Here is a 23,886-nt window from a genome sequence, read left to right as displayed (position 1 = left end):
AACCAGTGCATAGACTCTCTCACTCGGCTCCCAGCTGCCCATTGGCCATAGGTGTTTGACAGGTATGAAAACTCTACTGATGTCTGCTTTTAGGAATAGATGTTTATTTCACTTGGCTATTCAAAGGCAGTGTTTAGCTGTAAGTACGTAATTTACCCTAAGAACCACCATTTGTTCAGATAGAATTTTCACTTAAAAAAACATTTTAAGTGCAGACTGTTTTTCTATTGTTAGGTAATCTTGTCTTAATTTTTATTTTCTTCATTTTCCTTAGATGAATTTTCCCTTCTACTCACAAAAGTTTGATTAAGATGATGGTTAACTGATCTAGGCAAGCACAGTCTGCATACTGAAGAAAATAAAGAGCACCCAGATGTTTTCCAGAAAGGGGTGAGACATATGTAAAAAAGAAAAAGAGAGAAATAATAATAATAAGATGAAGACAAAGGAGAAGAAAAAGAGGAGGAGAAGGAGGAAGACAGGGAGGAAAAGGAGGAGGAGGAAAAGAAGAAGAGGAAGAAGGGGAAGAGGAGGAGGGGAGGAGCAGAAGAGAGAAGAAGAGAGGAATGAAAAAGAGGCTGCTTCTTTTCACTATCATGATACAAAAAACTCCCTCAGAAGTCTGAGTTATTCACTTTTCATGTGCTTAGGGTGGAACCAATACAGTAAAAGGCTAAAATGTTGGCACCCATTCAAAATAATAAGTACTATTCATTATTTGACAAACATATAAGAGTAGCTACTCTATCGTCTTAGAAGTCAGATTAGCAACTGGAATGATCTGAATATTGGTGTCCCCCTCCCCAGATTCATATGCTGAAATCCTAACCCCCAAGGTGATAGTACTGGGAGGTAGGATGTTTGGGAGGTGATTAGGTTAAGGGGCTGGAGCCTTCATGGATGGGATTAGTGCCCTTATTATAACAGTCTCCAGAGACCTTCCTTGCCCTTTTGCCATGTGAAGCCTCAGTGAGAAGAAGCCTATTTTAAGAGAAAGTGAGCTTTTATCAGACACTAAATCTGCCTTGATCTTGAACTTCTCAGACTTCAGAATGGTGAGAAATACATTTCTTTTGTTTACAAGCCACCCAGTTTATGTTATTTTTATAGAAACCCAAACAGACGAAGTCTGATCATCTATTGCTCTCTGATAATGCCTTTTAAAAATTTTGAGATAGGGTCTCACTCTGTGGCCCAGGCTGGAACACAATGTTATGATCACAGCTCACTGTAGCCTCAACTTCCTGTGCTCAAATGATACTCCCATCTCAGCCTCCTGAGTAGCTGGGAATACAGGCTAGTGTGACCATATCCAGCTAATTTAGATTTTTTTGGTAGAGATGTGGGTCTTGCTTTGTGCCCAGGCTGCTCTCAAACTCCTGGCCTCAAGTGATCCCCTTGTCTTGGCTTCCCAAAATACTGGAGTACAGGCTTGCTGGGAGTACAGGCTTGAGCCATCATACCCAGCCTTGATGATACTTCTTGAAAGATATTCTAGTAAATAAGACTTTTCCCCCGCTCTGTATCCTAACGCTGCCAGTTTTAGGGGGCTTCAATGATATTTTAGTGTACGTTATCAAGTAATGCCATGGATAGCTCCACGGCTAGCCCACCTCTTAATCCAGTTCCAGAAATTCCTTGCTGTTATTATAGCCCTCATTTTTTTTCACTTGGGAACTGAATAAGAAAATAAAAATGCAGACAATGTCTTCTGTTGCAGAACAGTTGATGGCATTAAAAAGAAATTAATCACTGTCATTATTTTGTCTAAAAGAAAAAAAACAGCATATTACCAGACGTCCTCGGCGTCTTCATCACACTCTGCACCAAACTGGCAAATATCACAGGTGGATGTCTCCTTTTGACTAGTTTCTCCAGAACCTTCATGGACTGTAGAACAGAAAAAAAGTAAAAGGAATTCAGATAAGTGTGCATTATATCTACAACTCTAGGACAATTCTTTATTACAGCTGCTGCTTTCCCAATAGACCTGTCTGCTATTGGAGCTTCATAAGAATGTCATAATATGCCACTCTCTTCTTCTTCCATCTCACGGACAACTCTAACAATAATATGTCTCCCACTGATATGCAGTGAACGTGTTTGCATTTTGCATGCAAAATAAAGCAAATGTGGGTTTACTGGATTTATCAAAATTTTAGCCAATAAATAGATGATATACAAGTTATTTAGTTAAAAGGGATTCAAACTGTCGCCTCTCTGGGGAAAAGATCTACTGATTATTTTACTGAAAAATATTTAGCATTTTTTATTTCCAAATTTGGAGTTTTTCATTCAAAAAAAGTTTTCATGTATAATTTTTAAAAATTTAGATGAGCATCCCTGATTTATTAGAGATGCTCACATTTTTCCCTCAAACTGTTAAGTGCTTACAAGAAAAAATATATTGATTATAAGTTTTTAGAAAATAGCTTTTAGTTGTTTTTTACTGCCATTTATTGAATCTCACATAAATATTGCATAGAGCTAATCACAGTGATTCCTTTTTAGAGGGTTATGAACACATTTTATTTTAAAAAATACATTGAGCCACTGATGATGATGATGCTTGATATCATCATCATCCTTTTTTCCAAGTTACAAGTACTAAAATAGGCAATATATCACCTAAAGGTAGGCTTTTAAAAGCAGGATACAATAGTGTAAATTGAGAAAAAATTTCTAGTATTTTGAGTGTTAGGAATGAGCAATGCTTTCAAGGTGAATTACCTATTCACCCAGTTAAACGAATATAGTTGAAACAAAAAGTAGCTTCATTTTAAAATGAAAAATTGGAACCAACTAACTACTGCATAGACAATATAATTCCATACACAGATCATACACTTAAAAACAGATGTTTAAATCAAGGGAATCTTTAGGAAATGCACTTCTGCAAACTATAACACATTTTCAACAGAAAAAAAAAAAAAAAAAGAAACATAAGCAATTAAGCCCAGCATTTGTTCCTGTCTTTACGAACATTTTTAACAATTAACATGCACCTTGAACTTGTCAAATCCAATCTTATTTTGTTTTAATATGGTGTTTTCTCATCATTTCTTCTTTGTTTATTAATAAGAGTTTTTAATATTTATAAAATCAAAGCTCTTTAGTTTTCTTTAGTTTACTGCTGTGCAGATGAATAATTTGATTTACTCAAAAAAGGACAAGAAGACACATTCAGGAGACTTCTCTGTTTTATAACTCTTCCAAGAAAGGTAGAGGGATTTATTTTTTCTAAAACATTTTTTTCCCCGTGCCTGATAGTCTCTATTTTAAAACAGTATGAATGAAACAGGTCAATTTCAATTGCAAAAGTATTAATAGTATAGTTTTCAATTTGTATGTCTTAAAAAAAAAGTGTCCTCCCCAAAAAGAAGAAGGAATTTTAGACTCTGATAGAATAGACAGCACTTATCTTATTATCCACTCTATTACTTTAATATAGGCAAGACCATTAGAGTGGACCATGGGGATAAGAGGGAAGCTGGGGCCTCGTCTCAGGGGAGACCGAACAGCTGAGGTCGGTCTCTTTATTACTTTCTTATTATTAATGCAACACAGAAGCTGCTAATGGGAGAAAGCCTTTTAGTGTTAGCAAGATTAGCAACTTCCAGTCTAAAACTTCCCATTACTCAGGAAAGATAGGAACACAATGGCAAGGAGCTTAATGAACAGTGATAGCCACTTAGAGGCAGCCCCATTTCCTTCAGCAGTTGAGATCTTTGGTAAGGGATGGACTGGAGGTCATCCAGAGATAAATTTTGCTGTCTCAGCAGGACTAATAATAATATTTCTACCAGAAGTCACGTTACATGGCAAAATGAACATGTTTGGAAATTCTCCGATAAGGAGAAGTAAATTCAAAAGAATCAGTAGCAATCCCCCATCAATAAGTATTGTGTGAATAAAGTGCCTTTCTATGAAGTCATACACAAAGAAAAATAAAATAAAAACTTTCCATATTACTGGAAGCATAGGTTTGCACCTTTGTATAATAGTAAACAAACAACCAACTAACTCAGTGCACAACTTTCACTTAACTTTATATACAGTGGTTCTTAAATAGGGTCTGGTTCAGAGGCTTTATTGGATTTTGTTTGTTAATTTGTTGTTGTTGTTTTAAATAAATATGCCGTGAGATATCCTTGGAGGTACTGAATTAGGCTTAGTTTGGGTCTTGAGTATGCCTATTCTGAAACCAGACTATCTCTGAGGAAGAATCTCTGCCCTAAACAATACCAAGAAGCGTTCATCTGTTCAGAGAATCCTACTCAGGCATTGTCTACACAGGGCTTCCAACACTTTAAAGGGCACAGGAAGCACCGGAGGTTTAGTTAAAATGCAGATTCTGATTCATTAGGTGTGAGGTATGGTCTCAGATTCTGCATTTCTTACACGTCCCAGATGTTGCTGCTGTTGGTCCACAGACCACATTTTGAATAGAAAGAATAGCACTGTGTTTTTCAAACCACAATTCACAACCTTTTAGTGGGTAGCGAAATTAACGCATCATGACTTGCATTTCTGCAAACATGAGACAAACTACACTAGTCTAGTAAATACCAGACTGCATCTTGTTTAGCAAGTACATGTTTTATTTTACAACACTGCTTTGGTTATTCATATGTACTTACATGCAGGGCTGAAATATAAATTGCAATTCTTACTAAAGGTCACAGTCACAAAAGTTTGAAAACCACTTATTTAGTTCATGTTACACTCTCAGTAAATGTGTAAATTGGACTGTTACTTCTTTCTCTTCTTTCTATATTACCAGTAATGGGAAAGATCAGTGCTTAATTTGCATTCATACACTGTTTAGGAATAAAATTCATTTATCTTAAAGTATTATCCTAGCCATGCATTTGCATTTGAAGCTCTTTGAGTTGTGAAGATAATTATTTCCCATTATTTTAGAGAAACTTAGGTTTTGGCAAGTGATTGAGAGAAATTTAAGGGGTGAAGGAAGCGGAGCTACTGAAAGCACATTACCCCTGATATTCTTCCCTGCCATTACAATGTATTTAATCGTTTTAGGGAGGTTTGGAATTGGAGGGATTATAAGAAATGATTGAGTTATTTCTCTCTCAAATCTCTCTGCCCTGGTGATTTCTTCTGGAGATTGAATTCCATCACCACCCTGTTCTTCTTGCTGGTCCTACATGATGATGTGCCTGCTGAGCCCAGCTCTCACCTTCATGCTTCCTATGACTCCTATACTATTCTTAACTTGTTATATCATTTCTGAAAACAGTGGACTATAATATTTGAACACATAGATAAGCATTGTAATTGATTTTGTTAAAAATTCAATTAAAATTGACATTCAGAAATAAAGTCATCCTTCCATTTGCTGGTTCCCCATTCACAAATGCAGCCAATCTTGAATCAAAATATTCAGAAAAAAAAACAACAATCTTTTTCTTTCTTTTTTTTTTATTTTCTCTTTCTTCCTTTCTCTCTTTCTTAAAAAAAGCAGAAATAAAAAAATATTTAAAAAATAGTATATCAGTTTTTTACACAGCATTTCTGTTGTATTATGTATTCCAAGTAATCAAGAGATGATTTAAATTATATGCGAGGATGTGCGTAGGTTATATGCAAATGTTACACCCTTTATATCATCAGGGGCTTGAGCATCCACAGATTTTGGTATCCTGCAGGGAGGGCAGGTCCTGGACCCAAACCCCTGAGGAGACTGAGGGAATGACTATACACAGACCTTAAGGGTACCTGATATGGTTTGGATGTTTGTCCTCTACGAATCTCATGTTGAGATGTAATCCTCAGTGTTAGAGGTATGGATTGGTAGGAAGTGTTTGTGTCATGGGGGTGGATCCCTTATGAATGGCTTAGGGCCATACCCTTGGTGATGAGCGAGTTCTCACTCAGTTCACATGAGATCTGCTTGTTTAAGTGTCTGGTGGGATCTGCTTGTTTAAGAGTTTGGAACTTCTCCGTTCTCTCTCTTGCTCCCCATCTCGCCACATGACATGCCTGCTTGTACTCTGCATTTTGCCATGAGTAAAAACTCCCTGAGACCTCACTGGAAGCAGATACTGGCACCATGCTTCTCATACAGCCTGCAGAATCATGAACCAAAAAATAAACTTTTTTTCCTTATAAATTATCCAACCTTAGGTATTCCTTTAGAGCAATGCAAATGAACTAATTCAGTAGCCTTTAATTAGTGCTGAGGAGTACATATCGAGACACACAGAACTCCCAAAAAGTTCCCTGGTTCCCTTTCCCGGGCATTGCCCTACCATTACCCTGTCTACATATGGGCAGATCTTTATCATCACAGATTAGTTTTAACTATTCTAGAACATCACATCAGTGGAATAACTCAATATGTAATTTTTGTGTCAAGTTTCTTTCACTCAAAATGATAACTTTTGAAATTAATTCAAATAGTTGCATGTATCAATAGTTTGTATCTTTTTATTGCTTAGTATTCCATTGAATGATACACTGCAGCTTATTTATCCATTCTCCCACTGAAGGATATCTGGGTTGTTTCCAGTTATTGACTGAAAATTATAATTGGGTATTTATGAATAAAGCTGCAGTACAAATTCTTATAAAAGACTTTTATGTGCACGTATGTTTTTATTTCTCTTGAATAAATAACTAGCAGCAGGATTACTGAATCTTAAGGCAAAAATTATTGTTGTTGGTTTTTAAATTCTCCACCTGCAGGAATGTGTAATATCTTTTGGGTACAAATCTCTTGTCAGATATATGTGTTGCAATAGTTTTCTGTCTGTTCTGTTGACAGTGCTAACCTTGCATTCCTGAGAAAAGTCAAACTTGATCTTGGTATATTAGCTTTTTAATATATTGCTGGATTTCCTTTGCTAATATTTTTGTCGAGCATTTTTGTGTCTATTTTCATGAGATAGAATGACTGTAATTTTCTTTTCTTGTGTTTTCAATGCCTGCCCTTCATGAAATGAGCTGAAAAGTGTTCCCACATCTGCTATTTTATGAAAGTTTGTGGCAGATTAGTATTATTTTTTCTTCATATGTTATAACTCACTAGTGAAACATCTAGTCCTGGAGTGTTTTTTTTGTTTGTTTGTTTGTTTGTTTTTTTAAAGTTGTCCAATTACAAATTTGATTTCTTTATAGAAGACTATTTCATTTTTCTATTATATTGATTTCTGTTCTTATTTTTACTATATCCTTGTGCTACATACATAGGATTTAATTTATTATTTTTCTAGTTTCTTGAGATGGAAGTAGAAATGCCTGACTTTATGCCTTTTTTATTTTCTCACATGGGAGTTAAAATGTATAAATTGCCTTCTAAAGATTGCTTTAGCTGCATACCACAAATATTGATATGTCGTGTTTTTATGCATTTCTGTTCAAAACATATATTATAACACCCTTTGAGATTTCTTCTCAGACTCATGAATTATTTAGTAGTAGGTTTTTAACTTCCAAATATTTGGGAGTTTTCAAAGGTATATTATTTTTATTAGTCTTTATTAAATTTAATAATTTAATTTATCATTGTTAGAGAACACATTGTTTAATTTAAATACTTTGAAATGCATTGTACCTTGTTTTATGGCCCAGGATATGGTCTGTCTTCTTGAGTATTCCATGTGCACGTTAGAAGTTGTAGCTTGCTTTAGTGTGGACTAATTTTCTATTAATGTTAGTTAGCTTACATTGATGGTGAGTATTGTTCAAATCATCCCTAACTATACTGATTTTTATTTGTTTTATTATTAAGAAAATAGTGTTACAATCAATATATTAATGACAGTAAATTTGTACCTTGTTTTGTCACTTTTTGTCTCGTACGTGGGAGCTCTGATATTTGGTGCATAAATTTTTAGTAGTCTTATGTCTTTTTGAATATGTGATTCTTTTGTCATTATGAAATGCCCCATCAAAATATCTGCCAGCACTATTCAGCTTGAAGTCTACTTTATTTTGATATTCCTATGCCTCACCAGCATTTTTTTGGTTATTGTTTCCATCATTTTACTTCCAATCTCTTTGTTTCCTTACGTTTAAAGTGTGTTTCTTGTAAACAACATACAATTTGGTCTAACTTTTAAAAAAACCTAGTCTGCATTTAATCAGGGTGTTTAGTCCTTTTACTTCAATTATCGACGTCTTTAGTTTTAAGCTCACTACTTGGTGTTTGATTCATATTTGACCAACCTTCTTGTATTTCTCTGTTTCCAATTCTGTCTTTTTTTGTATGTAAAAAGTATTCTTACATATATATTTTACTTTATCTCTAATAAATGTTTGGCAGGGAAGTAGTGTTTCTTTGTTATTATGGTGGTTGTTTTAAGGGTTACAACATACATCTTTAAATTGTTCTAATCTGTTACTTCATGAAAAATGTACTAACTTTATGACAATATATTTCTAATTATCATATTCCAGTCTTTGCATTCTTATTGCCATATATTTTATTTCTACATATGTGATAAAACTCATGTCCTTTTTTAAAATTACTTTACTTTATACAGCCATTCTACTCTTTTGTGTTAATTTCCAACGCAAAAAGCTAGAGTTTTCTATGCTAATGAAGACCCCTGCCAATTACTGCTAAATGATTTGACTTCTGTTCTGTATTTGCCCTAACTTTTTAAGACTCATCTATAGCACCACATTCGCTATGAAAAACACTTTTGGCATATGATGCAGAGTAGATTGCATCATTTTCCCCCATTATCTTTTCTCCCTTTCTGATAAAAGGATTTATTGTTTCTTGCCATAGCTGTATGACTTGCAGTTCCCTGATATCACCATTCGTTTTCTGACATGCTTTTGCCATTGAAATATGAGTGGAATTGACAGAGTTCTTAATAGAAGCTACTAAAAAGCTATCATGTGAATTTCTACTTTCTTGCTCTTTCCTTATGCACAAAAAAAGACACATTCCACAATGTGGCTGTTTCTCCAACCAGTTCCAGAAGGAAAAGATACATAGAGCACAGCCACAGTTGACTTCAGTTATCAAAGCAAGAAATAATGCCATCAATTTTGTAAGCCTCCGAGATTTTGAGGTCATCTGTAATTGTAGCTTACCCTAGTGAAAGCTGACTAATAAAATATGGATTAATGTTCTTGAGAAATTCTAAGAAAACAAATATTTTTACATCATTTCCCACAGTTCAGATTTTGGTTGCTTTACTTATCTGTACAAATCAAGATCTCCTTTTAATTTCCTCCAAGTCTGCCTTCAAATTTTTTATTTTCTTTTTTTGTCAGTACATATTTGATAATAGTTAAGGTATGCTTCTTCTATTATATTTTGATTTTCTTCCAATGTAACACTACCTTTCCTAGTTTATGCATGGTTCCAATTCTCTCTTCCACGTAGCTCTAGTACATCTGTCTCACCAACGTGTAAGATGTCCCATTTAAATTCAGCATAGCATAACATTAAAAATAGTATAAATGTGTATAAATAGAAGCATTCACATACATCAAGTGTGAAATAAAGTAGGCGGTCCCTGAAACTATCGAGTTATGTTAACAAAAAAATGAGATTTCTAGATTTTAAATATGACACAGAAATACTGGTTCTACACTCAAGCTGAGAACTTTTACACAGATTTTATGCAGATATTAATCTGATTATTTCAAACTATAGAATGCATTTTTTTTCTCCGGTTTTAGAGTCGATATCAATCTAGTGGTCGGTGTTTTTCTTAAATAGGTAGGATAACCAAGTAGTTCTTGATAGGCTTAATTTTTTTTTTTTTTTACTTTTTTACATAGATAAAGAAATGAGTGATAGCATTTAATATATCTGTTGTGCTAAAATGGCTATCAAGTTATGAACAGAAATTTTAAAAAATAAATTATAAACATTACTATCTCATTATCACCAAAAATCTGAACTGTGAGCTTACATTCCAATAAAGGACATATTTGACTAGAAAATAAAATTTTAAATAAAGCCTCTCCATTCTGTTCTTTAATTTGTACAACTTGCCTCTTTTGCATCTTGTGTGAGTTCTCCCTCCATATGCTTCCCCCACATGTGAGTAAGTTGTATTTAAATGATGGAAGCTGTTGACAGTTCCTAGAGGCCCAGACAATTCTAAGCTGTTGCTTTTGAGCTGTAGTCATATTTTCTTTAAGATTTTCTAAATTTTCCCTAGAAACGCTAATATGACTTGAAAGAACAATAAGAGCAAGAAAACACTTTCCTTTTCTCATATATGAGTCATATGAATAATAGTTATACTGTTACATTATATTATTAAAACCAAGAAGTAGCATTTTGGTTTGTTATCTATAAAACTAAGACAAATCAATACTGTATATGTATCAATGCCATAATGCAGTAACATGTGTTCAGATTTTAGGGAGAAAATCCATTATCTTTGTATCTTTTTTAAAATACATCACCACTAATCATTTTTAATTTTAAATTAATTTTAATGGTAAAAACTAAAGGAAGTCTGAAATTACACTTAAAAATAATGGTTTACAATTCTAAAGTCCACTTGAAAAGCCCAAGAACCAAGCTTATGATTAAACAAATGTAATTTCATATTAAAGACTTCAAAAGAAGAGATCATTACAGAAAATTTAATTTTTCATAATTAAGCTAGTTTGCTAGAGCTTGACAAAGCTTCTTTAGAAATCACATATAATTTATCTTTTGCATATTAAAGAAAAATAATTTAAGAGATTAATACAAAGTTACTATGTTGAGGCACAATTCTATTATCATTTAAGCCTGTCTGAGTTACAACTGAAGATACTCAGTTTATTTTAAAAAGAAGAGAGAGATTAATGAAGTCAGGAAGGAAGAAAAAAAGGAAGGAAGGCAGGCAGACAGTCTGATATTATGCATAGCAAAATTCATTTAGAGCAGGTTACTATGCCAGACTTCATGAAAATATGTCATATCAACAATATGGTATTATAATTAAATATAGCTTTGTTATTCCCAGGATAATTTATTTGAATCATTTTATGCATATTCATATAAATGGTTTTTAATTTTTTCCTTATTTAATTCCTGAAAGACGAGAAATTTATTTTTATTAGTAAATTATAAACATTTGCTTGGGCTACTGTAGGGCAAATTCCAGTTAGAGGAGATTGAGGAAAGCCTGGGAAGTTACTAAGTGGGAATTGTAAATGTAGCCAATACTTCTGTACAGATTTTCTGTTGAGAGGAACAGAGAATGCCACATTACTTGGATAAGAATGTAGGATCGAGAGAGATTTTATGGAAGTGTCGTGTTGAGGTATCATTCATTGTATGCTAAGAGGAATCATAGAGCACAGAGGGACAAAGTTAGATGGGAAGGAAAGGGGATAATGACAGGGGCAAACTAGGGATTGGGTTTAGACACAGGTGTAGTGGTTGGTCTTAGAAGCAGGACCCTGTCTTCTGGAGAAAGAGGGATGGCAGAGTATGTGGGTACATATGTGGAGAGGTGGTGCCATTGGCAAGGCAAGAAGAAGTTGATCTCTAGTTATATTCGTTGTCCCTCTTGTATTTACATTTAAGGAGGTCATCAGTTGAGGTGATGTGACAAGGAAAAAGAAGATGTGAAATACTGCAGGAAAATTACTGTGAATAAAGGAAGACCAAAGACTTCCTAAGTCTTTCTTACATCAATTTGTTGCTTGCCAACTTTGTACTTAATTCTCCTAATTAGTAAGCCTCTAATGAATAAAGATGTATCTTTATTAACTTACACTTCTGTATGTCTTTAGTACATGGCATTTGGTTTTGATAACTTCAAGGTATTTTGTGATAGAGCAAGTTTCATTTGAATAATCAAATAAAGATTTAATTGCTAAATGAGTTAACTTTAACCTACTAAATACTTGTTTTGGTAGAGGGACTTCACAATCTGTTAATAACGTATTCCAGGTTTATGTCCTAAATATTTTCCCATTCTGTCACCACTGTTGTAGTAGAGATCTTTATCATACTTTGCCTCAATTTTAAGATGAACTTCTAACTAGCTGATATCTGTACTTACAAATCTGCCTTTCTTAAACATATCTCCCATGTATGTTACTGAAATGAAAATCTGATCATGACACTTAAAACTGAAAATGACATTAAGTAACCTAAATGCACTTACTACTTCACAAAATTCTCCTAATGCTAAAAGAAGTAGATTTGGGTTGTCCAGATTCTTTCTTGAGGCTCAGAAGTTTTACCTGTAAAATGAGATGGCTGCCCTGCTCAGCTCACAGGCTGTGGTGCAGATTATATAGCAGGACGTGTGACTTTGCTTTGCACCCTCTAAATTGCTCTGCCACTCTGAGGCGTTACCATTAGGAAAGTGTTAAAGGTGAGGGAAAGTCATTCTCTTACTCCAAGTAAAATGGTTCTTTGAAGGAAGTCCATGGCTGAGCATCTGTGAATTTTTGACCTTATAATGATGCTGAAGTAGAAATCTTTGTATGAACAGGGAAATAAGAAACACGAAACAACATAAGAAAAACAGATAAAAATATTGTGGAGCCTGTAAAAAAAGTCTTTCACTGAAACATAAGAATTTGCTTTCTTATATTGAGGAGGAAAAGGATTGAGGGAGGAGCAAGTAAGAGAGAAGTTCCTAGTAGATATCTTCAGATATTGCCCAGAGCTCCAGTCTCTCTGTTTTAGTGCACTAGACTCTGGATAAAATAAAGCACTAAAATGATAGTTTCTCTCTTTTCTTATTGATAAAGACAAAAATAAAATATGGGCTTTATAGTTTCCTTTTAGTTCTTGCCTACTATGGGCATTCGTTTTCACTGTAAGCCTGAAACACTATCCATCTAAGTCTAACTTTTCAAGTCCAGGTAAAACTTAAAGATGAAATTTTAAAAGATCAGGCTTGTTCAAATATATCTTATTTGATATAAATAGACCAAGGAAATAAAAGAGTAGCAAAAATAAATAAGCCAATTTTAAGAGGTCAACGTGTTTTATAAAATTGGTAGTTATGGCAATAATTTTTTGAAATGCCTGTAATATTTTCCACCCTAGTTTTGTTACTTAAGGCCCAGCCCCTGTTTTTTTTTTCCCTTTGCGCTCTGTGGTACATGTTTACATCCTGCCTCTTGCAGGATTGTTGCATAAGTACATACATGCCATGGTGGTTTGCTGTCTCCATCCTTCCCTTCCCCCCCAACCCCCATCATTTCTCCCCGGTGTTATCCCTCCCCATCCTCCCCGCCTCCGCTGTCCCTCCCTGCCCCTCCCCTCCACCCCACCTACCCCAGTGAGTGTTGTTCCCTTCCCTGTGCCCAAGTGTTCTCATTGCTGGTCACCTGCCGCTGTGTAAAAACATGCGGTGTTTGGTTTTCTGTTCCTGTGTCAGTTTACTGAGAATGATAATCTAAACATTAGAAAGTGTGGCAGAAACAGAATTCATTGTCTGTAATTAGTTTCAGTCTTTTGCTATATCTAGCTACATACCTTCCTTGACCCCCAATTTGACTCATATTGAGAGACTTTATTTCATATCTACAATTTCTCTTCTGCTATTGGCTCTAGGTGGTAGAGTTGGTGACTGCTGTGATTCCCTCTTCCAGCTTACAAATGCCCCTCAAACTCTGGTTTCAAATCCATAATTTATAGCCTACCCCCAAGAACCCCTGAAGACCTCTGTAGTGATGCTCCATCTTGGAATCTGCTCCACTAGCAGCCAATTTAGGAGGTCCCAATACCTTAAGTTTAATTCCCATCCAGTCAAAGTGCTTTCACATACATTATTTTAAATCAGCATATAAGAAAAATAAAACAAGAAGAAAAATGTATCCTCAAACAGTTAACAATAGGAAAGTTGGATTTATTTGATTTCAGGTGTAAAAGAAGACATGGCCATCTTGCACAAAGTGGAAAAAAAAAAAAAAAGAAAACACAAAACAAAACCCACAAAATGCTCTAAGAAAGCTGAAGAGCTGGAATAGGTTAGAAACTGACTTTGAACTAATCAATACGTCTGCTTACGAAACCATTAGCTCAGTCTGAAACTGTAAAGTGAAAATAATAAATATTTGTGGAAAAAAATCTAATTTTAAGAAAAAATTGCATGCGTTTTAGAGAAAATTTTACTGGCAGCAGATTACCAAGGTTACCCAGAGATTAATGGAAAGAGATACATTTTTAAAAATTAACAATGTTCTATTTAGAACTTCGTAATGATGCTAATTTTTTAAACTTTAGTTTTCTAAATTCAAACTACTTTCATACCTAGCTGCATAAAGATTCATGGACCTTCTATTTTTAAACACTTTATACCTTAATTGTATTATAATTGGAAATAAATCAATTTTCCTGTTTTTTTCTAGATGTAGAAAAATATGCATATACCTTCAAGTTTTGGAGAAAATTGCTTTTGGCCTAAACTAAGAAGATATAGGTTTAACCAGCACTATTATTACTTTTGTTTAATACTTGTTTTAAAAACTACAATACTGAAGGACATAGAAGCTAAAATTTTCAGGTACAAACTATGATTTAGATTTGTGAACAAATAAAGGCACATTGGTAACAATAATAAACCCAAGAAGCATTTTAAATGTCAAAGCATCTGTCTTACTATAACATGGTAAGTTATACTGATAGAATTAATGACAAAATTTTTGAAACTCATGTTTTGTAGAGCTTCACTGTTGTTCATATAATTTAAGATTATAACCTTAGTTTAGAAGCCAATGAAGTATTTCTAATAACTATGAAATATAGATTAACAAACAATTTTGAATGCCTTTTTAAAATATAATTCTAATTAAGATACAAGCCTGTTTAGTTCAAAGGCTTTAAGGATGAAAATTCATAGTCCTTATCATTATTTTCAAAGTCTTTCATGAATTGCCCCACCCTACCTTCATCTCTAGACCCTCCTCCTGCCTCTGTGGCTAATTCAGACTCTAACTTCAAGATTCAGCTACAGCATCACACCATTCAGGAAAGATGTCCTCTTTCCTCCCCTTTCCTCCACCCTTGTGTTGGGCTCTTAATTTGTGCCCCCACAAGTACTTAGTAATGATCACGTTCTAGAACTTGAGTTATTTTTATGATTCTTTCATTATTTAACCTTGAATTCTTCAAGGTTATGTCATATGTTTAATTTGCTTGTATATCCATCTTAGCATGGGGCTTGAGAGATAAGAACTAGTAGTCAGAGTGAGAAATTTCAGAATTTGAGATCTTTAAATCATAGCAGTTCTAGTTAATAACAATATATAACCATATTTCCAGATGTTTAAACTGAAGTTGAGGAGTCTGAAGACTATGGGTCCAATGTTGAGAAGAAAGATCAAATAGACCCTTTGGTAGTTATTAAAGCTGTGCACTAAATGTCCAGGCATAAGGCAAGTTTGCATTTCCTATGTGCCCTGTCGTTGACTGGGTCACATTATTTATTCTGACTAATGAGTTGTTGAGTGCAGAGTGACACAGGTCACTTCAGGGTAGAGCATGTAATTGCAGATTGCAGACCCTGAAGAGCACTCTTTTCCTACTGTGATAGTGCTTTGAACAAGTAAGGGAGGAGGCCAAATTAGGAGGCTGTGCAGCTGAGAGATACTATAAAGTGTCAAATGTGCCGTATAATTTGAAAAGAGAACTGATGAGATTTACTGATGTACTGGGGACAGGTCAATGCTGAATATAGCTGCTCTCTGTCCGGGTCCTTTGGTGACTACAATATGCAGAGCCAGCTGCCCCACCTAGCATCTTGCTCAGCCAATCGCAGTGCACAAGCAGTGAGAGCGAGAAGTGATCCATGGTTCTCTTAAGCCACTAAATTTTGAGGGATGTTCTACTACTGCCTAACTTTATATAACCTAGCATTACTTGAATATTTTACATGGATGCAATCTGCTTATTCTTACATGTAGGATGAGGTCTATATTACAGATCTTATATTTTCTTAGAAACCTGAAATGTGTCAATTTCACCAGTGACTCTCAAGTACCCAGCTACCTGATTGGTTATCCTAAAAAAGTGTACTATCATCTCTCAGTGTCTGAGAGGGATTAGTTCCAGGAACCCCTGTGGACACCAGGATCCACAAATGCTCTATTCCCTAATATAAAATTGTGTTGCATTTGCATATTACCTATGTACATCCTCCCATCTACTTTAAATCATCTCTAGGTTACTTGTAATACTACAATGTAAATGCTATGTAAATAATCCTTACACTGTATTTAGGGAATGATGGCAAGAAAACCAAATCTGTACATGTTCAGTACAGACACAACCATCAACTTTTTTCCAAATATTTTGATCCTTAGTTAGTTGAATTCATGGATATGGAACCCATAATATGGAGGCCCGACTAAATACGAAAATGAGTCATGTGCTGAGTCACTGAGATAAATGATAGTGATATGGAATTCAGCAGCTTATAACTAAAGTATGGGGAAAAGGTGGCATAAGCAAATAGCACAAACTTCAAATGATAAGCCATTTATTGGGTGGTAAAGCTGGATTGCATTGAAGGTGGTTTGAAAATGCAGTATGAAGCTGGGAATATATAGTCTCCTAGCCTTATACGAGAGATGTGAGTAGAAGCAGCTAAGGATTGAAGGGTGTTGCTCTCTAGTAAAGGAGAAGATAGGGGGAAATTGTTGGAACATTTAGAACAATTTAACCTTACTTTTTCTATAGAGCTAATATTGATAATAACTATAAAAAAAACAGTGCAAAAATATACCTAAGTTCTTGTATCCTTAAATAGGCCTAATTTTACTTTCACAGAGCATACAGGAATTATTTTCTAATAATCACTGGTATGTTAAAAGCTATATTCACATGCATACTTTTAAAAACTTAGAGCATTTTGATACAAAGATCAGACTGTGGCTGATTCAGGGTATCCCCAAAAGGAAAAAAACAAACATTTTTTTCCTATCTCAAAACACATTCTGTTTCCTGACCAAATTCATACCCACACAACATCCTGTACGGTTGCTTTCATTTTTCCTCAAGGCTGCTGAGATTTCTTCATGCATATTTGTATTTTTAGATTAGATGAAATGAATAGAAGTTTTTTTCCCTGAAAAATATGTAGTGTGATTCAAAGAAAATGTTAATGAAATGAAATACTTAAAACTTTGTGAAATACTGATATGTAGCAACGAATTTTGTCTCTGTACTCAAATGCTTTTCTTTGTGTATCTGAAGCACCGTTCTTATGGGATTATGTAGATGTATAAACCCTGGTATTGACAGCATTTTTAAATGGGAGAGAAGGGAGAGGAAAAGAGATTTAGTATATTTAGTAGTACATGAAGACTAATCATGTATTTACTGCATCATATTCACTTTTCAGGAAAACCACCTCCATATAGGAATACCTTCCACTAGCACAATACAAGTACTCCAGATGAAGAGGACTCCACCTGAGATGCTAAATTCCGTGTCAGAAGCATGGGCTATCTTGCATGACAAATCTCATTCCTCCTCTGCTCCCACACTGCCTGACAAGCAGTTCAAAGAGAATGGTTGTTAACCACATTCCTTTGCCTATAAAGTGTTTCTAAATGAAACATGTATCTTGCATTACTCTTAAGAGAGTCAGATGGTTGAGATAGTGATTTGTTTGTGTATAGACAGGTTTGTGCAAAGAAATGAAAAAAATATTCAGGTGAGATATTTCTAAATGGGGAAGATGTGTTTTAATGACAGCGCCTATTTTATATCAGCTATACCTGGCAGAGTCCCAGGGCAAGGTGAGTATACTATAAGCAATGAAGTCTCCTTAGTGAAAACTGCTATATGCCGAGAGGAATCTGTGGGTGGGATAAGATATAACAGCCAAGGGTGTCACTGTATGGTATATGTTTTTAAAAGCAGGTTTCACATCAGTTTTAATGCAACTGGGAATGATTTCAACTTTTTTTTTTTTTTAAAGCAAGTTACTTGTATTTAACTCCTATTTAAAAACTCAAGAATATACATCATCAGCAGCCCAACATTAGAATATAAATAAAATCCAACCTCAGAACTTCAGGAAAATTAAGAAGCCAGTTGCATTCTTGATGCATAGAAATGTACACTTCCAAACCTACTAGCTTGTTTAGTGCATCTGTTAAATGATACAATATCCATATCTATGATTACTCCAGAGATCAAATTAGAAACATTCCTCATTTGTTGGTTTGTCTCTGAGGAAAATACGGAAAAACAAATGCTAATCAAAAGATTAATTGGCTTCTCAATGTATAATACATTAACCATTTCTTCAACAATTAAGAAACAAAAATAAAATAAAATAAGGTGTTATCTAATATATTCTTGGTAAATATTATACAGTTTTTAATATCTTTGTCAGAATGAATTTGACTTAAGTCTGTGAATCTTTTCTGAATATTTCTACAGCCATCTAGATAGAAACATCCTACATAAAAATGTTCTTTATTCCAGAATAGATGAAACTCCCAGTGGTAAAAGAAGATTTAGGTATCTCTCAAGGTTTCTTATCACAGAGCAACATAACTCTCTGATGGTTCACTGCCTGGGAAGGTTGTCTGAGATCACTTATCAAATAAATCAAATAGTCAGCTGACTAAAAGAGTGGGTACCTATAGGACCTTTATTTCCTGACCTCAAATCTTTCTTCTAAGAAGCCAGTAGGGAAATTAATTTGTCACTTGGTGTGGTTTATTTAAACCTGAGTATCAACCTGCCTTAAGTTGCTGCTATTAGTTCTGAGGTTTGACTCACTTTTGTAACAATTATATTTAGTTTTAACATTTTAAATTATAAATTACAAAACCTCATATGTTGAAAAACAGGTGGTAATGAGAAGGTGAAGTATGCAGTGAATTTTGTCTCCAAATTTCTAAGAGGACTCTTATTGCAAGCATTAGAAATCCAGTTTCTCAGTTGCACTAGCTACATTTCAACTGGTCAGTAGCAACATGTAGCTAGTGGTTACTGTGAACATGTTCATTAACACAGAAAATGTTATTAGATAGTGCTGTTCTAACAAGTATATAACTCAAATACAGTATACAATAACATCCACGAATCAATCTTCCAAATTCAGGGCTTTTGTTTTAATGCCTTTCAGTCTTTCAAAATAAGAGAGAGCATGATAGTCATTTTAATCTTCCCATGAGGTGGAGAGAATATCTTACTATGATCATATATGTGTGGTGTGTCTATGTAGTATTTTGCATATATTGTCTCTTGACTAATAAGCAAACACAATGGAAAATTTTAATTAATAAAAATATACTCTTATTTTGTTTCAAGGGCTCAGACAAAGCTGTCTTCAAATTTATTCTCTAAACATCTTAATGACAAGTATCAATATTACTGTGGCTTGAAGTTCAACAGATTAGAATAATCGAACTAGGCACAGAAGGATGAATCTCACTATAATATAATCTCGCTATATATAATCTCCCTTTTGTTCCCCTATCCAAGCTCTGGCTTCTATATTTGCAATTATATTTATTGTTTGGATTAGCATGTATATCTCAACAACTGAGATTACTTATTATGCCCAGAGTACAGTATTATCATATGCATACTGTGTATATCCTTGCAAAAGTGCTTTCTTTTCATGGGGGTCTCATTCTTCCAGATATAAATTTCGCTATGTGAGTTTAAACCAAGACAACATGGGACTCTTGAGCAGCATATTACTTGTAATAGGACAGACTTCAGTTTCAGTGGCTAAAGGTTTCCTACAAAAGAATTACCTTCCCAACTGACATCAACAGGTCTCTCATTACTAGCAGTTTGAGGAATGAGATTAAAGCAAAATGAAGACATATAAAGATTTAATTATGTGTTTACATCTAGAAGCAATGATAAGCCGGGAATCCGCCATTACCTTGATGTTTTGGAGATAAATGGATATCTGAATAAATAGAAGCCTTCAGCCTCTGCAGCTGTCACTAACATATTTCACCCTAATTGCAAAGTATTTATTTTAAATATTAGGAAGCACACTGAGGAAGCTAACTTCAGTGGAGAAAAAGAGATTTTCCATTTCTAACTTTTTCAGGTTAATTCAAATAGTGTGGGAGATACTAAGGATGACATTTTTTCCTACTGTTGACTTTGTAATCTGTACATGAGGAAGGAAGAGAAAAAAGATCAAAGAACGGAAGAAAAGAAAAAAGGAAGAAAGGAAACAAGGAAGCAAAGAAGAAAAGAAGTAAAAGTGTAAGGAACTACCCTCTCTCTGTGGGTAAAATCTGTTTTATTTTGCTCTTTATATTAGCACCCACACATTACTCGGCACAGAGAAGGTACTTAGGGAGTATTTATTAAATAAGAAAAGATAAAATTACTAATTTTTGTCTCAGTCTTTTTTTTAAACTATTTACAGGCATATGTTTGTAGTTATAAACTTTCTTTATTCAAATATGCATTACTGTCCTCTCCTTTCTTTCTATTTCTCCCCATTCTCTTTTTTCCTTTCCTGATATTAACAGAGGCTTTAGATTGATCAATTAAATTCCCAATATTTGGGAGTGTGCACCACAAAAATATATTCTCTAAATGTTTATTTACTTAAAAATAGAATACTACAAGAGAATTGAAGTAAAACTAGTTATAATTTTTAATTCAATGATATAAACCAATCTCTCTAGCTTCTTCATGTAATCCAGCAACACCTACTAAACACATAACTGGTAGAATGGTGAGAAAAGAGTGAGCTAAATAAAGTCCCTGTCACTATGGATATTACAGTACTGTTAGAAAATATTTGAAAGCATGTTTGAATGCTTTAAGTCTGTGTACTGCACTCTTCCTATTAAAAAAAAAAACAGCAGGTTCATTTATCTCATTCCTTTAATTTACTCCCTTCCCCACCCACTACTACCACCACTTTATTGGTAAGTGATGGGGAGGCTGAAATTGAAGGAAGCAATTTTGTATTAGCGGATGTTGATATTGTGGAACTCAGGCTCTAGGGTGGGGTGTCCCACCACAGGTGGTGAAGTGGCATGTGTGTGATCTGAGAGCAGCCAGTGAGCCAAACAGTCTGCACAGGAAGTGCTTAGGTGTGTAATTAAGGTGGGAGTGAAGATCAAGCTCAGGGCTCATCTTCTGACCACATACTACCTCCTACAATTCTCCAAATGGGACAATCCGAGCTTCCGTTTGACCCTTTTCCTACTCTTAGCATTTCATTTTCTTTTTCAGAGAAATCAGTCATCAGAAAATGATATCTAAATAGTAATGTGCCACTGTGCTGATGAGTAGGGTTACAAGGCTTGAGACAGATAGATATATGGGAGTAAGGCAGCTAGATGGCAGATCAAAGGCATTTCCTGACCAGAAGGTGAAAAATAGCAGTTGAGAGTTTTCGCAAATGCACTTAAGAATCTAGAGGAGCTTCTCAGGCATTTATTACAAGCTAATTCAAACCCTTAAGGTTATGGAAGATTTTGTGAAAAGCACTTCTTAACTGACCAACTGTCAATTAGCAAAGGAGAAAATGCCTCAAGTACTCCATTATGATGATGATCAAATAAACGGCCTTTGATTACTATAATAATGGTAGTATAATGTACTTTAAAAATCTCTGGTTTTGGATATGAAAAGAATTCACAACTGGTGATCATCCATAAAATCTACTGTGGAAAACTGCAAGTGCAATTGCCCAATGATGCCAATTTATTTTTTCTTCCTTGAACTTTTCAGGTGATCTATTATAATGAGAAACAATAATCATTAAGGTTTGATCATGCTAATCTAATTTTCTGGATGGCTTATTAACCTTCCAAGGGTGTCTTTCTTCTACATCTTGATCATTAAATCAGACAATAATGAGGCCAGGAATGAGGAATGTCAATTATATAATAATGTCTGAATGGATACAGAAGGTATCATGGATATTTAAATTTATGTTTTCAAGTTTGTCTACATGTATGCGTATATACTTGAATACACGGGTTCACATACACTTGTACATATACATTTTTATATGTATGTATATATTTATATATGTTTATATATATAAGCACAACTTTCTGATTTCTTATAAGAAAGAGATTTAACAAAACTATGTCTTAAAACATTATTTAAATATTTTTTTCTAAACTAAATCTGGCTCTTTGCACCCCCCATGTGTGTGAACTCTAGAAAATAAACAGACTCTAGCAAGCACTAGAGTCTGCCTTAAACACTGCACATTCATTTAAATTGTACTACAGTCTTTTAGAAAAAGCAAGAATTTTCAAATATGACCAATTATAAACACTTAAGAAAAGGAAAGAATAGTTATTCCAAAGGATTGTTCATTAATAGAAAGTCAATGGCATAATTAAAAATTGATGGGTTCTGGGTCACAGAGATCTGAGTATAACACCAGGTTAAGTCGGTACTGGCCACATGTCTTTGGATAATCACTGAAACTCTGAGCCTTAGTTCCATCATCTGTAACATGGGGATGACAGTACTGATTGCAGGAATATTCTCAGATTAGATATAACGTATAGAAAGATCTTGACATATGTCAAAAAATGGTAGACCTTCAAAAAATAGTAGAAATTATTATTTATCTCTCTGAATTGGGAGCTATTTCTTCACTGAATTGATTTCTTGGATCCAGACAAAAATATTTATATTCAAACCCAGTCTCTTGTATTCCTTTTCCTCAGAATTAATTCCAGTTTTTAAATCTGGATAGCAATAGAGAGCAAGAATTTTTACTGTGAGTGTCAGAGATACACTGCAGAGATGCCTTTAATGTGAATCAGGAAAATTCATCACTTAACCTTGCTGATTCTCCGTATTACAGTTTATTTGTGGGGAATTCAGGTAAAGGACCTTCATTAGCTCTTTCTTAATTTTTCAGCTAAGTCTCAATACAAATGAAAAACTATATTCCATGTAGTGTCTATTTATAAATTTTAAAACATCACAAATTTGACAAAAAATTCTACTCTCTAATCAACTATATCAGTACTGGTCTGAAAAAGGAAAAAAAAACCCAAAAACTATAAATGTTTCTTAAATTTAAGACCAGGTATGACACTCACTGCTCTGATACAGCCCTCTTGTAGATAGGTTTAGTAAGACCCAACCGATGATTAAATCCATATTTCTTTGTATTCCATCCCTACTAATGGTATATATATGCATACTGTGCCAACAGCTGGTGTCCCCTGAACCCATTCTTCCTTTTTTATATAATATGTCAGCCTTGGAGGCAATCATTCCAGATCTCACATTAAGAAAATAGCTTGCCATTTAGTTGTCAGATAGGCAGTTGGCTGAGCGCCTCTGTTAAGGCCTTCAGGATTTACTTCAGCTTCTAAGCCCAGGCCACATTCTTCTTGGGCAGCCATAGCCAACAACTGAGCATGGTGAAGGCCTTAGGATCAGGCCATTTTTGCCCAACATGAGACTTCTACTAAGTAATACTTGCTCTGCAGGTGTACACTAAACTTCACCAGATTTACATTGTGGTCTCAGGTTTGCTCTGCTCAATCCTGCCTCCTTTCCTCTTTCTTTTCATAGATTTCAGATCTGCATCACTGTTGGAGGGCTTTTGTAGCCTAATTTTGCTTCTTCTCCATTTTATCTTTCACTCACCAAATACGTTTTTTTTGCACAATTACATTTGTCTTAATGACTATGTCTCAGAGGACCCAACTGAATTAAATAATATAAAAAACCTGGATCTCTGAGTGATCATGTGGAGCAAAGCTGTTCATCTGTCCTGAAGGCCTCGATGGTCATTGTGAGGGAGAAATAAACATTATATTTTAGCTATGGTAGTACTATGTATTGTTGTTAGAGCATTAGACTCTAGTAAAGAGAAATGTAATAAAAATGTATGAAAAATCGCCGGGCGCGGTGGCTCAAGCCTGTAATCCCAGCACTTTGGGAGGCCGAGGCGGGTGGATCACGAGGTCAAGAGATCGAGACCATCCTGGTCAACATGG

The 23,886-nt window shown here is 34.6% G+C and overlaps 1 protein-coding gene across 1 annotated transcript in view; it reads right to left on the bottom strand.

Annotated features, from left to right (window-relative positions):
* Nucleotides 1-23,886, bottom strand: part of TMEFF2 (transmembrane protein with EGF like and two follistatin like domains 2) — a 250,969-nt gene that overhangs the window by 110,031 nt on the left and 117,052 nt on the right. The window contains exon 5 of the mRNA XM_017500663.2: nucleotides 1,794-1,890. Coding sequence (XP_017356152.1) covers nucleotides 1,794-1,890 — 97 coding nt within the window. The remainder of the gene's footprint in view (nucleotides 1-1,793; nucleotides 1,891-23,886) is intronic.

Source organism: Cebus imitator, unplaced genomic scaffold (assembly GCF_001604975.1).
Source record: "Cebus imitator isolate Cc_AM_T3 unplaced genomic scaffold, Cebus_imitator-1.0 Scaffold268, whole genome shotgun sequence".
Classification (NCBI taxonomy): domain Eukaryota; kingdom Metazoa; phylum Chordata; class Mammalia; order Primates; family Cebidae; genus Cebus; species Cebus imitator.
The sequence above is the reverse complement of the archived record's forward strand: the minus strand, read 5'-3'. Positions and strand labels throughout refer to the sequence as shown.